The 17339-nt window shown below is 43.8% G+C and overlaps 1 protein-coding gene across 8 annotated transcripts in view; it reads right to left on the bottom strand.

Moving 5' to 3' along the window:
• Positions 1-17339, bottom strand: part of LOC134087081 (ankyrin repeat and SAM domain-containing protein 1A-like) — a 139846-nt gene that overhangs the window by 108213 nt on the left and 14294 nt on the right. For 7 of the 8 annotated variants that reach the window (XM_062540303.1, XM_062540304.1, XM_062540299.1 and 4 more), the window contains exons 2-4: positions 16526-16605; positions 14970-15126; positions 12687-12749 (exon numbers count right to left, since the gene is read on the bottom strand). In XM_062540303.1, the coding sequence (XP_062396287.1) occupies positions 12687-12749; positions 14970-15083 (177 nt within the window). In that variant the 5' untranslated portion in view covers positions 15084-15126; positions 16526-16605. Of the gene's footprint in view, positions 1-12686; positions 12750-14969; positions 15127-16525; positions 16654-17339 lie in introns of those variants that run through there. The other variant, XM_062540300.1, reaches the window with a different exon arrangement.

Raw genomic sequence — 17339 nt, 5'->3', positions numbered from 1 at the left:
CTAGAAATGGTTAGCTAAGTTAGCTAATCAACCTGGTTAGCATTGTTAGCATTGTTAGCATAGTTAACATTGTTAGCATAACTGTTAGAAATGATTAGCTAAGTTAGCTAATCAGCCTGGTTAGCATTGTTAGCATAGTTAGCATTTTTAGCATAACTGCTAGAAATCATTAGTTCAGTTAGAACTGTAATGTTTAAGCTTTAAACTGTCTACCTTCACACTATCAGCTTTCTTTAAACTATGCAACCACCATGTTTACCCTAGCTACACCTTAGAAACTATATCTACATTATCTACTGTATCTATACATTTTTGCATTTTCATGCACTCGTAATTTCCCTGGAATTACATTCTCTAGTTACTATTATTATTACAGTGCATGAAAATGCACTGTACTGTTCTTCCTAGGCTTCTTCTTCTTATTACAGTGCATGAAAATGCACTGTACTGTTCTTCCTATTCTTCTTATTATTACAGTGCATGAAAATGCACTGTACTGTTATTCCAAGTCTTCTTATTATTACAGTGCATGAAAATGCACTGTACTGTTCTTCCTAGGCTTCTTATTATTAAACTTCTTCTTCTAACGCTCGCAATTCAGCTTCAACCATTTAACGTAGAAACTTCATTCAAACTTTGTTGCGTAGGTCTTGCTTATGCCATATGTGCTTTGTATTTTTCAACTTTGTAACTTTTATACTTTTTAAACTATTTGTTAAAAACTATTACAATTTCCCCCATAGACTTAACATTGCTCATTATGACATCACGGCAGCAATTAGAATCTTACGCCAGGTGGCCGGCCACCTGGGCACCAACTGTCAGTTTCTCTCAGGCTTTAAGCATACAATCTCTCTGAAGACTACACATATCCTGTTAAACTGTTTCCTCTGTCCACAACTGTTTCAAAATAAAAGTCCTCACTGCAATAATACACTATTAAATCATTTAACCATTGAAACTACACAACTATTGAACTGTTCAACCATTCCAACTGTCAGTTATCATCCACTATGCCTCCAGTCAACTACATGAAACCTCCATGTACCTAGCAACCAACATAGCAACCATTAAAATTAAGTGTTTATGACCGTTTTCATAGCAACCAACATGATTATACTGCAGTAACTTCTTGTTTCCTGATAGTGGCCACCATGGATACCCTAGCAACAAATGTTTCAAAATAAAAGTCCTCACTAGCAAGTTAGCTAGTTAGCATGGTTAGCATTGTTAGCATTGTTAGCATTTTTAACATAACTGCAAAAAATCATCAACTAAGTTAGCTAATCAACCTGGTTAGCATTGTTAGCATAGTTAGCATTCTTAGCATTTTTAGCATTACTGATAGAAATCATCGGTTAAGTTAGCTAATCAACCTGGTTAGCATTGTTAGTAAAGTTAGCATTGCTAGCATAATTAGCATTTTTAACGTAACTGCTAGAAATCATTAGCTAAGTTAGCTAATCAACATTTTAACATGAATAGAAATCATTAGTTAAGTTAGAACTGGAATGGTTCATCTTTAAACTGTCTACCTTCACACTATCAACTCTCTGTAAACTATGCAACCACCATGTTTACCCTAGCTACACCTTAGTAACCATATCTAAATTATCTATCTATTTTAGCATTTTCATGCACTGGTAATTCCTTGGAATTGCATTTCTAGTTATTATTAAACTTCTTCTTCTAACGCTCGCAATTCAGCTTCAACCGTTTAACGTACAAACTTCATTCAAACTTTGTTGCGTAGGTCTTGCTTATGCCATATGTGCTTTATATTTTTCAACTTTGTAACTTTTATACTTTTTAAACTATTAGTTAAAAACTATCACCATTTCCCCCATAGACTTAACATTGCTCATTATGACATCACGGCAGCAATTAGAATGTTACCCCAGCTGGTCAGCCACCTGGGCACCAACTGTCAGTTTCTCTCAGGCTCCTCTCTGAAGACTACATATTCTGTTCCCCTGTATCCTCTGCGCACAACAGTATCAAAATAAGTCCTCCTAATTCCATCCAACTTTATATCCATTCATCTTCTTCAAACCATTCACTCATCCACCCATTCTAAACAGTCTGCCTATCAACAACATCAATTAGACGCTCTACATTGAACTTTTAAACAATCTACTCTGTCTCAGGCTGGCTCTCTTAAGACTAGCCAGTTAAATTGATTACACCTGTATCTGTATCCACTACTCTCAGTAGAGAGCTGTATCTCTCCATTCTACAAGAATATAAGGCACATTCCATCCAACATTCTATCCATTCATCTTCTTCAGACCATTCACTCATCCACCCATTAAACTGTCTATCAACATCTATTAAACAATCTGTCTAACATCCATTAAACTCTCTGTCTATCAACATTAATTAGACTATCTACATTCAACTTTTAAATTATTTACTCTGTCTCAGGCTTTAAGATACTCTGGCTATCTTAAGACTAGCCAGTTAAATTGATTACACCTGTGTCAACTACTCTCAGAGAGCTGTATCAGTGTCTCTCTTAACAAGAATATAAGGCACATTCCATCCAACCTTCTATCCATTCATCTTCTTCAGACCATTCACTCATCCACCCATTAAACTGTCAATCAATATCTATTAAACAATCTGCCTATCAACATCCATTAAACATTCTATCTATCAACATTAATTAGACTATCTACATACAACTTTTAAAGTATTTACTGTGGGTCCCTCTCAAGCAGCGTTTATATGTCCTCCCTCGATCCTCGATCCTCAATGATCTACATAAAGAAAGATAGAAGAAGGGCTAGACTATCCCATTGTTGCCGCTCCATCATTCTTTATGTAGATCAGTGAGGAGCGAGAGAGGACACGTAAACGCTATGAGAAGCACCTTCTGTCTCAGGCTTTAAGCATACAATCTCATTAAGACTACAGATCCTGTTTCACTACTTCCTCTGTCCACAACTGTTTCAAAATAAAGGTCCTCACTGCAATAATACACTATTAAATCATTTAACCATTGAAACTACTCAACAATTGAACTGTTCAACCATTCCAACTGTCAGTTATCATCCACTATGCCTCCAGTCAACTACATGAAACCTCCATGTACCTAGCAACCAACATAGCAACCATTAAAAAGTGTTTATGACCGTTTCCATAGCAACCAACATGATTATACTGCAGTAACTTCTTGTTTCCTGATAGTGGCCACCATGGATACCCTAGCAACAAATGTTTCAAAATAAAAGTCCTCACTAGCAAGTTAGCTAGTTACCATGGTTAGCATAGTTAGCATTGTTAGCATAGTTAGCATTTTTAGCATAACTGCAAAAAATCATCAACTAAGTTAGCTAATCAACCTGGTTAGCATTGTTAGCAAATTTAGCATTGTTAGCATAGTTAGCATTTTTAGCATTACTGCTAGAAATCATCGGTTAAGTTAGCTAATCAACCTGGTTAGCATTGTTAGCATTGCTAGCATAGTAAGCATTTTTAGCGTAACTGCTAGAAATCATTAGCTAAGTTAGCTAATCAACATTTTAACATGAATAGAAATCATTAGTTAAGTTAGAACTGGAACGTTTCATCTTTAAACTGTCTACCTTCACACTATCAACTCTCTGTAAACTATGCAACCACCATGTTTACCCTAGCTACACCTTAGTAACCATATCTACATTATCTATCTATTTTTTGCATTTTCATGCACTGGTAATTCCTTGGAATTGCATTTCTAGTTATTATTAAACTTCTTCTTCTAACGCTCGCAATTCAGCTTCAACCGTTTAACGTAGAAACTTCATTCAAACTTTGTTGCGTAGGTCTTGCTTATGCCATATGTGCTTTATATTTTTCAACTTTGTAACTTTTATACTTTTTAAACTATTAGTTAAAAACTATCACCATTTCCCCCATAGACTTAACATTGCTCATTATGACATCACGGCAGCAATTAGAATGTTACCCCAGCTGGTCAGCCACCTGGGCACCAACTGTCAGTTTCTCTCAGGCTCCTCTCTGAAGACTACATATTCTGTTCCCCTGTATCCTCTGCGCACAACAGTATCAAAATAAGTCCTCCTAATTCCATCCAACTTTATATCCATTCATCTTCTTCAAACCATTCACTCATCCACCCATTCTAAACAGTCTGCCTATCAACAACATCAATTAGACGCTCTACATTGAACTTTTAAACAATCTACTCTGTCTCAGGCTGGCTCTCTTAAGACTAGCCAGTTAAATTGATTACACCTGTATCTGTATCCACTACTCTCAGTAGAGAGCTGTGTCTCTCCATTCTACAAGAATATAAGGCACATTCCATCCAACATTCTATCCATTCATCTTCTTCAGACCATTCACTCATCCACCCATTAAACTGTCTATCAACATCTATTAAACAATCTGTCTATCAACATCCATTAAACTTTAAATTAAACATTAATTAGACTATCTACATTCAACTTTTAAATTATTTACTCTGTCTCAGGCTTTAAGAGTACTCTGGCACTCTTAAGACTAGCCAGTTAAATTGATTACACCTGTGTCAACTACTCTCAGAGAGCTGTATCAGTGTCTCTCTTAACAAGAATATAAGGCACATTCCATCCAACCTTCTATCCACTCATCTTCTTCAGACCATTCACTCATCCACCCATTAAACTGTCAATCAATATCTATTAAACAATCTGCCTATCAACATCCATTAAACATTCTGTCTATCAACATTAATTAGACTATCTACATACAACTTTTAAAGTATTTACTGTGGGTCCCTCTCAAGCAGCGTTTATATGTCCTCCCTCGCTCCTCGATCCTCAATGATCTACATAAAGAAAGATAGAAGAAGGGCTAGACTATCCCATTGTTGCCGCTCCATCATTCTTTATGTAGATCAGTGAGGAGCGAGAGAGGACGCGTAAACGCTATGAGAGGCACCTTCTGTCTCAGGCTTTAAGCATACAATCTCATTAAGACTACAGATCCTGTTTCACTACTTCCTCTGTCTACAACTGTTTCAAAATAAAGGTCCTCACTGCAATTATACACTATTAAATCATTTAACCATTGAAACTACTCAACTATTGAAATGTTCAACCATTCCAACTGTCAGTTATCATCAACTATGCCTCCAGTCAACTACATGAAACCTCCATGTACCTAGCAACCAACATAGCAACCATTAAAATTAAGTGTTTATAACCGTTTCCATAGCAACCAACATGATTATACTGCAGTAACTTCTTGTTTCCTGATAGTGGCCACCATGGATACCCTAGCAACAAATGTTTCAAAATAAAAGTCCTCACTAGCAAGTTAGCTAGTTAGCATAGTTAACATTGTTAACATAGTTAGCATTTTTAGCATAACTGCAAAAAATCATCAACTAAGTTAGCTAATCAACCTGGTTAGCATTGTCAGCAAATTTAGCATTGTTAGCATAGTTAGCATTTTTAACATTACTGCTAGAAATCATCGATAAGTTAGCTAATCAACCTGGTTAGCATTGTTAGTAAAGTTAGCATTGCTAGCATAATTAGCATTTTTAGCTTAACTGCTAGAAATCATTAGCTAAGTTAGCTAATCAACATTTTAACATGAATAGAAATCATTAGTTAAGTTAGAACTGGAATGTTTCATCTTTAAACTGTCTACCTTCACACTATCAACTCTCTGTAAACTATGCAACCACCATGTTTACCCTAGCTACACCTTAGTAACCATATCTACATTATCTATCTTTTTTAGCATTTTCATGCACTGGTAATTCCTTGGAATTGCATTTCTAGTTATTCTTCTAACGCACGCAAATCAGCTAGAACCGTTTAACGTAGAAACTTCATTCAAACTACGTTACGTAGGTCTTACTTAGGACATGTGTGCTATGACTTGTCAACTTTGTAACTTTTATACTTTTTAAACTATTAGTTAAAAACTATTACAATTTCCCCCATAGACTTAACATTGCTCATTATGACATCACGGCAGCAATTAGAATCTTACTCCAGCTGGTCAGCCACCTGGGCACCAACTGTCAGTTTCTCTCAGGCAATCTCTCTGAAGACTACATTTTCTGTTCCCCTGTATCCTCTGTGCACAACAGTATCAAAATAAGTCCTCCTAATTCCATCCAACTTTATATCCATTCATCTTCTTCAAACCATTCACTCATCCACCCATTCTAAACAGTCTGCCTATCAACATAAATTAGACGTTCTACATTCAACTTTTAAACAATCTACTCTGTCTCAGGCTGGCTCTCTTAAGACTAGCCAGTTAAATTGATTACACCTGTATCTGTATCCACTACTCTCAGTAGAGAGCTGTGTCTCTCCATTCTACAAGAATATAAGGCACATTCCATCCAACATTCTATCCATTCATCTTCTTCAGACCATTCACTCATCCACCCATTAAACTGTCTATCAACATCTATTAAACAATCTGTCTATCAACATCCATTAAACTCTCTGTCTATCAACATTAATTAGACTATCTACCTTCAACTTTTTAATTATTTACTCTGTCTCAGGCTTTAAGAGTACACTCTGGCTCTCTTAAGACTAGCCAGTTAAATTGATTACACCTGTATCAACTACTCTCAGAGAGCTGTATCAGTGTCTCTCTTAACAAGAATATAAGGCACATTCCATCCAACCTTCTATCCATTCATCTTCTTCAGACCATTCACTCATCCACCATTAAACTGTCAATCAATATCTATTAAACAATCTGCCTATCAACATCCATTAAACATTCTGTCTATCAACATTAATTAGACTATCTACATACAACTTTTAAAGTATTTACTGTGGGTCCCTCTCAAGCAGCGTTTATATGTCCTCCCTCGCTCCTCGATCCTCAATGATCTACATAAAGAAAGATAGAAGAAGGGCTAGACTATCCCATTGTTGCCGCTCCATCATTCTTTATGTAGATCAGTGAGGAGCGAGAGAGGACGCGTAAACGCTATATGAGAGGCACCTTCTGTCTCAGGCTTTAAGCATACAATCTCATTAAGACTACAGATCCTGTTAACTGTTTCCTCTGTCCACAACTGTTTCAAAATAAAAGTCCTCACTGCAATAATACACTATTAAATCATTTGACCTTTGAAACTACTCAACTATTTAACTGTTTAATCATTCCAACTGTCAGTTATCATCAACTATGCCTCCAGTCAACTACATGAAACCTCCATGTACCTAGCAACCAACATAGCAACCATTAAAATTAAGCGTTTATGACCGTTTCCATAGCAACCAACATGATTATACTGCAGTAACTTCTTGTTTCCTGATAGTGGCCACCATGGATACCCTAGCAACAAATGTTTCAAAATAAAAGTCCTCACTAGCAAGTTATCTAGTTAGCATGGTTAGCTTTGTTAGCATAGCTAGCATTTTTAACATAACTGCAAAAAATCATCAACTAAGTTAGCTAATCAACCTGGTTAGCATTGTTAGCAAATCTAGCATTGTTAGCATAGTTAGCATTTTTAGCATTACTGCTAGAAATCATCGGTTAAGTTAGCTAATCAACCTGGTTAGCATTGTTAGTAAAGTTAGCATTGCTAACATAATTAGCATTTTTAGCACAACTGCTAGAAATCATTAGCTAAGTTAGCTAATCAACATTTTAACATGAATAGAAATCATTAGTTAAGTTAGAACTGGAATGTTTCAGCTTTAAACTGTCTACCTTCACACTATCAACTCTCTGTAAATGATGCAACCACCATGTTTACCCTAGCTACACCTTAGTAACCATATCTACATTATCTATCTTTTTTTTGCATTTTCATGCACTGGTAATTCCTTGGAATTGCATTTCTAGTTATAATTATCATCATTATTACTATTAATATCATTCTGTCATAACGTCCTGTAGTGTACCAGCAGGAAGCGTTGGACTGGACTGATGGTGATATGGAGCTTGCGGCGCGGCGGCTAAGTAGCTTTGCGCTGGACTCGGCTCCCTTAAGCTGGGCTAGCGGTGAGCACGGAGCTCTGGCTGAGTCAGATAGCGGACTAGCATAATGCTCAGGCACTTCCATATTAATGTTGCAATGTGCAATTCTACTCGCCGCGCGCTTCCAGAATGTTCTGCAGAGGTGAACGATGATAACAAAACCAGGCCGGCGGAGCTGCGAAGCATACACACACACACGCACACACGTGCATGACTGTAACGCGGTGTGACGTGTGACCACTGGCATGTGACGTACTGGAGGAAGGGGGCTGTGTGTGTGTGTGTGTGTGTGTGTGTGTGTGTGTGTGAGTGTGTGTTGAGGGGTGATTACATCACATTGTGCCCTTTGGGGAGAGGGAGGGAGGAAACAGAGGGCTTGGTGGGGATGGCAGCTGCTCTGGCAGGATTTGCCACAAAAAATTCAAAGGGGGATACACACGCAACACACACACGCAACACACACACACACACACACACACACACACACACACACACACACACACACACACACACACACACACAAAACCCAGGAAAGTCACCAGTGTACAGCAGCCCAGATGTGCTTTCGACAGTCTCTTGTGTTTGCACACAAATGGATGCATGTGTATGCATGTGTGCACATGCAGATAGACACACATACATAAACACAATATGCTGTGCAAAGTGTGTGTATGTGTGTGTGTGTTGACATTGTATGTGCAGGGTTAGTGTGCCAGTGTGTGAAATAACAGACCTACCCATCAAACAATCTGATGTTCCCCTCTGGCAGACTCCTCTGCTTCACACAGACCTCTGTCACGGAAGCAGGGTGTGTGTGTGTGTGTGTGTGTGTGTACGTTCTCCAGATGACAGATGATTGACTGACAAGCCGCATGGTCAGGGGACAGCAGTGCTTGCGTGTGTGTGTGTGTGTGTGTGTGTGTGTGTGTGTGTGTGTGTGTGTGTGTGTGTGTGTGTGTGTATGAGGGGGAGAGAGTTGGAATGATTGCTGTCAAACTGTGGCCAAACACCCCAGGGGTTGCATAGAGGGACATGCAAGGCCACAACCCACTCTGACAGATAGACAGACACAACCACACACAGACAGACAGAGAGAGAGAGAGAGAGGGAAAGAAAGAAAGAAAGAGATAGAGAGAGGCCACAACCCACAGACACAGACGAACACAACCAGACACACACATAAACAGAGAGCGAGAGAGAGACACACACACACTTGCATAAATTGCTGTAGGCAGGGGGGATTGCACATATCTAGCCCACAGGAAAACCTTTACCTCAGCCGGATGGAATGTTTTCAGAGGCAAATCTGACTCACCCGTAAAGACAGGTGACCTACTTCAGACACATGAACACACAATGAAGGCAGCCTGTGTAAAAGAACATGTCCTCCTCAGCAGTAATGGACACACACACACACACACACACACACACACACACACCCCTCTATGAATAGAAAGAAAATAATATGACTAAGCCTTTTCTATTCCCCTGTTCCAAATAAGCACAGACACTTCAATCTAGGGCATCTTGCCTGGGTAATTATTTTGTGAATGAGAGAGGATCAGAGAGGAGACGAGTGGAGAGGAGGGAAGATGGAGAGGAAAGAAGAGGAGAGGAGAGGAGGAGAGAAGAGCAGAGAGGAGAGGAGAGAAGACGAGTGTAGAGGAGAGAAGATGGAGAGGAAAGAAGAGGAGTGGAGAGGAGGAGAGAAGAGCAGAGAGGAGAGGAGAGAGGAGAGAAGATGGAGAGGAAAGAAGAGGAGAGGAGAGGAGGAGAGAAGAGCAGAGAGGAGAGGAGAGAAGACGGGTGTAGAGGAGAGAAGAGAGGAGAGGAGAGGAGAAGAGGAGAGGGTAGGAAAAGAGAGGAGCAGAGAGGAGAGGAGAAGGGAAGAGGGAAGAGAAAGGGGGATGCCGGAGGAGGGAGGAGAGGATTTTCCCCTCAGGTGTAATCAGAGAGAAGTGCTGAGTGTGTTCTCTAATTGCGCTCGGACGCAGCGGACAGGGAGCGCGGGAGCAGCGCTGGGCTACGAGGAGACGGAATGAACATCATAAATCCAGACCGCTGCCGATGGGGCTGCCCTGGGGCTCGGGCCAACACAAGGGGGTGTGTGTGTGTGTGTGTGGCACTTAAGAGTGCTGCTCAGTCCACTCAGTAAAGTACCTCCTAAACCCACAGCTCCCCTCTCTCCATCTCTCCATGTCTCGCTCTCTCATAAAAGAAGTCTCTAGTTCTCTCTCCCCACATCTGATGTAGTCCATCTGTCCCTTACAGAACCTCTCTCCCTCTCTCTCTCTCCCTCTCTCCCTTCCTCTCTCTCTCTCTCTCTCTCTCTCTCTACCTTTCTCTCTCTCTCTCTCTCTCTCTCCATCTCGCTCTCCCTTCCTCTCTCTCTCGGTCTTTGTGTCAGGCTCATACCATTTGTTTCAGTCTCTCTCCATCTATCCCTCCCTCTCTCTTACTCCCTCCCTCTCTCTCTCATCCTTGATGTGCCGTTGGGGTCAGCCACTTGCCCAATCAGCCCTGACACTGTTACCGTGGTAACGCCCCACCTCTTTCTCTCTCTCTCTCTCCATTTTCCTCTTGTGCACTCGGTTGCTCACGCTCTCTCTCCTCCCCTCTGCCACTGGCAGACACACACTACGCACACACACACACACACCCACCATGACACTGATGCAAAAGGACTGGTACACAGAAAAGCTTCCTCTGCGGTGGTCCTTTCTAATATTCCTCTGTCTCCCCTGAGCCAAAAGAGACACACACAGACAACACGCAGCCACACGCAGCCACACACACACACGCAGCCACACACACGCAGCCACACACACGCAGCCACACACACGCAGCCACACACACACACACACACACACACGGCAGCAGTTGAGAGCCCTGCTGGTGGTCATCACGGCATCTAGGCAGACAGACTGACTTATTCATAACAGCACATGCATTATTTACACCCACCACCTACTGTCCTGAAAAAATAAAAAACTTGCACCCTTTTTTTCCCCCTTAAACCAACAGCTTCACTTCTTCCAAGTCATCAGGGGCTGGCTGAACCACACAGAACAAGAGCAGAAGGGATGAGAAGATGCCCATTAACTGCTCTTTTTTTCCCTCACCCCCCCCCTCTCTCCATCTTCCTCTCCCCGCCCCCCTTCCCTTCAGCGTCTCCGTGAGGGAGAAGCCCAGGGGCTGGCAGCCAGGGGACGGGCACGTTAAGAGGATTCCAGTCCCTACTTTTTTTTTCTTTCTCTCCCTCTCTCCCTCTCTCTCTCTCTCCCTCCCTCTCTCCCTCGGAGACGGAGACAGAGCTGCAGCTTGTGCTGTGAAGTGAAGCGGAGCGGAGCGGCTTCTCCCGACCAGAGCCGTAGCGGAGGCTGTGGGGAGAGCAGCTGGGCACTCCTCCACTCTGCTGTACTCTACTGGAGAGCCTCTCTCCTGCGTCTCTCCCACTGGAGACGGAACAGAGTGTGTGTGTGTGTGTGTGTGTGTGTGCAGAGTGACCCCGAGTGATGACTGTGTGTGCTGGGGGTTGTGCATATTTGTATGAGACATGGGATCTCTGTGAAGGCTTTCTGTGTGTGTGTGTGTGTGTGTGTATATGTGTGTGTGTGTGTGTGCGTGTGTTTTACAGACTTTCCTAGACAGGGTTGAGTGTTCTGCTTACAGCAGAAGGAGGAGGAGGCGGCTAATGACAAGAGTGTCAGGTCACTCCACTGGGAATGTGTGTGTGTGGGGGGGGGGGGGGGGGGGGTCTACTGTAAAAGATGGGATAACAATGTGCATGTGGATGCTGTATAATAATATGGATCACTCTGTCTTGGCACTCATATGGCACTCTCTCTTCTCTCTCTACCTCCCTCCCTCTCCCCCTCTCTCTCTTCCTCCCTCTCTCTCTCTTTTTCTCATTCCCTTTTCCATCCCTTCATCATGTGCTCTGGCTCTCACACACTTGGTTCCATCTCTTTGTGCTCCCATCTCTCCATCTGTCTCTCCATCTCCAAAGAGGACACAGCCCCTAGAAAAGCATCCAAAATGGCCCCTAGAAAAGCATCTCCATGCCCCCCCCCCCAACCCCTCTCATTCACACACCCACATACACACACACACACATATAGACTTTCATGGAAGCCCTGGAGGCCTGTGGCTACGTCATAACTCACAATGGAGACCAGGCACAGTCCCCTGTGGTCATCTCAACATGGCAACCACATAGTAGGAGTAATGATCTCGCTTCCCTTTTCTGTCTCTCTCTCACACACACACACATACACAAACAGACGCACACACAAACACACACACACACACACACACACACAGAGAGACCATCACCACCACCACCACCACCACATCACCCACCTTGAAAACATCCATTGTACATCCCCACTCCACCCCCCCAAAAAAACAAACCCACCCAACTCTACAAATCAATACATAATGAGACAATTAGGATCCCAGAGACGCTGCTGAGTCCATGACATCATTTCATCAAGAGGCATTAGTGTCCCTTAAAGCATCCAGCAGAGTGCATCAGGCCAGGCTCACCCAAGCGTGCCGTGGGGCAAGAGAGCGGTGCGGGGGGTGGAGTGGGGTGGGTTAGGGTAGGGTAGGGTAGGGTAGGGTGGCAGGGGTAGAGGCAAGCCAAGGGGGGGGGTGAGGAAAGTGAGACAGAGAGCTAAGAAGCTGGCAGGTTCTGGGCAGCTCGGGGGAAGGAGGGTACACACCTTGGCATTAATATAGGGGTCAAACGGGCCACAGCGTTTGAACTCTTTGTTGGCTACACAGCTCTAGGATGGGGAGAAGATGGAGATGAACATCAGGCAAAGGTCATGGATGGAGGTGTGGAGCTCGCACTCACACACACATGCATGCACACACACACACACACACACACACACACACACACACACACTCTCATAACACAACACACATGGTAACAAGATGCTTGAAGTGGGAGAAAATCAAAAGTCTACATGGGGAGGAAAAATCAGAAGTTGTGTTAATGAACATGAGAACAGGCACAGCAATGAGAGAAATGACACGAAATGAGGTGAGCTGGAGAGTGCTGAGAAGCAGGAGGTTAACAAGCCAATGTGCATTGTGCAGTCCTGCATCCAGTCACTATGAATGCATAGGCTTTTCACAGTCTAGTAGATGTCTTCTTCGTGAAATCTTTAAGGTAGCCTTTGATTGATGTCAATGTCTCAGAATCTCATATGATTTAGTCTCGTCTGGTGGTCACTTCATTTCCGGCCATTTCTATCAAAACTACAGCAATCAAGGCATTAACACAGTAAGAAGTCCAGGCTGGGGGTTAAAACATAGGAATCATCCCAGCCAGCAGCATAGCTTAACACAAGCTATACAAAACAAATATGGCATTCAAAATCATACATAAACTCAGGGAGACGTACACAAGCAAAATCATCTCACACACATACACACACACACACCGACACACACACACACACACACACACACACTGCTGCAGGCATTTCAAGCCAATGAGAGTATTAGTGACACTAAACCACACTGGAACCGGGGTTGAAGCACATGGTCTTTGGTTGCTAACAGGGCATGCCATATCTTGCTTGTGTGCTTTCTTTGCTCCTTTTGTTCTAGTGGCAGCTCTCGTTGTGGTTGATTTTGCTAACTGACATCCAGCGCAGCCAGAAAGCCAGTGGGGGGTGTAAAACCAATGACTTCTCTATTTATTTCCCCTTTTTCGCCTGAATGAGCGTCCAACATTCTTTCAGCAGCGGACACGGCACCGGACACGAAAATACAAGGAAGCTAGTGTGTGTGTGTGTGTGTGTGTGAGAGAACGCAGCCAGCTTCTGATCTCCTGCGTTTGAAAGCGCTCCGAGCCATGACTCATCTCCAAAACCTCGCACACATGCTGGCCAGCCCTGGACACTGCGGCGAGACGAGGGTAAGGGAAAGGGAAACGCGCGCTCAACTTCCTTTAACGTTACCTTTCAAAGTGTACCTTCACAGTCAGGCCGTTGGTGTTAAAGCTGTGGTTTCTACTAGCCTGTTTCTTCTTAGGAATGTTTACAGAATTTTGGTCCTTCGGTAATTAGACGATCCGCTACATTCCTTGTCGAGTACAACACATCAATATGTCATCAACATCATTAAAGGAATTGTATTATATTGAGGGAGAATTCTTGTGATTTTTTTCTCATGGATCTCCGCTTCTCGAGGTCACTGAGTACTGTCGGTAAGAAAAAACAAACTAAAACAAATCGGTTCTAACTAGCTCGAGTGGCTGCAGCCGACAGTTAAAGTTGCCAGGTAGCAACAGTGCAACACTCTGGGGGCATGAACATGGAGGCTCATGAACGTGCCCCCAGAGTGTATCACTGCAGCTGCCTGGAAGCTCTTACTGTCGGCCGCAGCAACTTGAGTTATGCAGAACTGATCGTTTTCGGTCGAAATCGCCTAAATTCACTTCTGAATCCATAATAATATCAGCAGTTCTTTTGCACATTCGCTCAGTGCTTGCTGGGGAGACTGACCGATAGCACTGTTCCGTTACAGTAACCAACTGAAGCTGTGACTGCGGTAGTGTGGTGTGTGAAAGAGGCTGCTTGCATCATGTTGACACATGCCACAGATGAGCATTACAGCTGACCACGAGAGGAAACAGGAAGGAGAACAGTCAAAGGGGGAAACTAACTCTGAAATCGTGCAGCCCCTAAAGGACCTCTAAACATCTCACACAGACACACACACACACACACACACACACACACACTCTGATTTGTCATTTCGTAAATTGTTGCCAAAAGAAAGAAGAAGTCTTGTGATGGAATCTAAGAGCACACAGGTGGCTGGCTGGCTGAGGCCGTTGGGGTGAGATGATGTAGAACAAAGGGGCTATCAGTCGCAGTCCCAGTCCATCAGGCTAGAACTGTCGGTGGAAATGGTGTGCGTTCAGTCAGAGAGAGAGAGAGAGGATGGGTTAAAGTGAGGGGGGGTAGCAGACAGCGGGGCACACAGACCTGTTCGTTAAGCTTTGGGTGCGAGGGACCCTGGTGGATGAGTAGCCGGACGATGCGCTGGTCACCCTTCCAGGCGGCCAGGTGTAGCGGGTAGCAGCCTTTGTTGTCGGCCATGTTGGTGAGGGCCTCATTGCGCAGTAGTAGCTCCACCACTTCACTGCACTCAGACACACGGGGAGAGAAAACAACAACACCGATGATTAGAGCATCTAAACAACGTGTGTGTGTGTGTGTGTGTGTGTGTGTAGAAAAGAGAAAACAACAACACCGATGATTAGAGGACATCTAAACAATGTGTGTGTGTGTGTGTGTGTGTGTGTGTGTGTGTGTGTGTGTGTGCGCGAGCGCATTTATACAGTATGTATGTGTGTATTGCTCTATTTCCCTTTCTGGTAACAAAATATGCTTTGTTATGCGTTATGCAAAATTAGGTGGAAATCGAAAATAAAACCGAAAACCAAACCAAACCAACAGCATTAACTATAGCACCAACACAGTAATTAGGGGGAGGAGGAGGGGAAATGGTGCTCAGAGTTCATTATGTGGGAGTTTTGGGGTCACCCCTTTTGGATTTGGCAATTAGCCCAATTAATGAAGCAGGAGGTTAAAGTAATGAGTGAGAATCACATATGCTTCAGTGCACGAATGAGGGTGAAAAAAAAACACACACACATGCCGTTAGTCGCCAAGGTTTCCCCTTCACTGGCTATGCCTATGAATGACCTCCAGTATTAGCACACTGGTGTGCTTCGGCTGGCTTGATGGGTCATTTGCTTACACACACACACACACACACACACACACACACACACACACACACACACACACACATCAAGGTACAGGGCAGTGACTCTGAATCACTGTGATTGACACGCCTCAGCCTGGGTTAACTGATGGGAGGGGTTGGATTAAATGGACTTGACACAATGCCATCCCATTCTGCATGCCCCTAGTGAAGTGCCTATCTAGACTCCGCTCAGCCTTATGGCCCTCTCACAGTTATAAATGACCTACTGTGCAGCTGGTAGAGTAGTAGCCTTTTAAATGACCCAATTAGTGGGGCAATTAGCTTAAACATGTGGTGAGAAGACATGTGGAGACCCGTTAGACGGAACGCAGTCGGATTTGGACAGGAACTGGTGCGGTTCTGGCGGGCGGGCCAAGAACGGTTCCGGAGTCAGGTCCCATCTCCGGGACTTGTGGGAGAACTGCACTGTGTGTGTGAGAGCGCGGTGGTGCTGGGGCGCTGTGTAAACATGCAGCCTTCAGGTCAGATTTGTGTTCCAGATTGGGGAGTGTCCAGGTTCTTACTCAGCAAACTTACCTTGCTGCCAAATCGTTATTTTCGCTTTTTTTTTTTTTTTTAAGCACAGTGGTCTAGAGTAAGCCTGCAAAGGGTTTCTGTCTGCAAGGCATGCAAGAGCAACACTCAATCTTGGCTGGCCACAGCATGCACACACATGCACGCACACACACACACACACACACACACACACACAAACAAACACACACACGGCCAATTTGGAGATAAGGAGAGGAGGAGAAAGTAGCCCCACCTGTGTCCATTGAGCGCTGCATGGTGAAGGGGAGTGTATCCAGTGCTGTCCACACAGTTCACATTGGGCCTCTCCAAATACTGCAAACAGAAAAAACAACAACATCAACATCAAACACGTGGCACATACTGCACACACACACACACACACACTCACACACACACACAAAATACATCAGTACAGGCAGTACAAGGCACATCAGTGATTCACAAGGCATGAATGATTTGTGAGTAGTAAGCCCTCGTTCCGTTGGCCAGGGCAGGACACACCCATTGTCCACGGCTTCGAGGTGTATGAGCCAGGTTGGACCTTGAACCCGGGCCAGACCAGACAGCCTCCTCCTAAGCTCATTACAGCCGAGTCACGCTAAGAGGGGCGAGGGGGGTGCCACGGCAACAGCAACAACAACACTCGACGAGCACTCCTCTCGCCTGCCATGTCAGCCCGAGTCTCCCCTGCTCTATTTTTAAAAAGCCCAAGCTGCATCCCCTGTCAAGGCGCTCGCTCGCTGCACGCTCAGTTCAGGGGACTTGTCAAATCTGTGTTGCAAACTTCTGCAGCCCGAAGCCTTCCCACAACAGGGGAGGGATGGGACAGGCAGGGGAGGGGAGGGGAGGGGAGGGTTACACATTACGCAACCCAGCCCAACATTAGTTATGGTGAAATTGCCTTGCACAAAAACACTCCATTTAACCCGTCTTTTAAAGCCTGTGCGAACCACTTCAGGCCTGGGTCTTAGAGCTGTGGTTTAGTACAGTACATGTACACATGTATATGTACATGTACAATGTACAGCTCATACTCAGTCCAAACC

This window comes from Sardina pilchardus, chromosome 7 (genome assembly GCF_963854185.1).
Source record: "Sardina pilchardus chromosome 7, fSarPil1.1, whole genome shotgun sequence".
NCBI classification, from domain to species: domain Eukaryota; kingdom Metazoa; phylum Chordata; class Actinopteri; order Clupeiformes; family Clupeidae; genus Sardina; species Sardina pilchardus.
The sequence above is the reverse complement of the archived record's forward strand: the minus strand, read 5'-3'. Positions and strand labels throughout refer to the sequence as shown.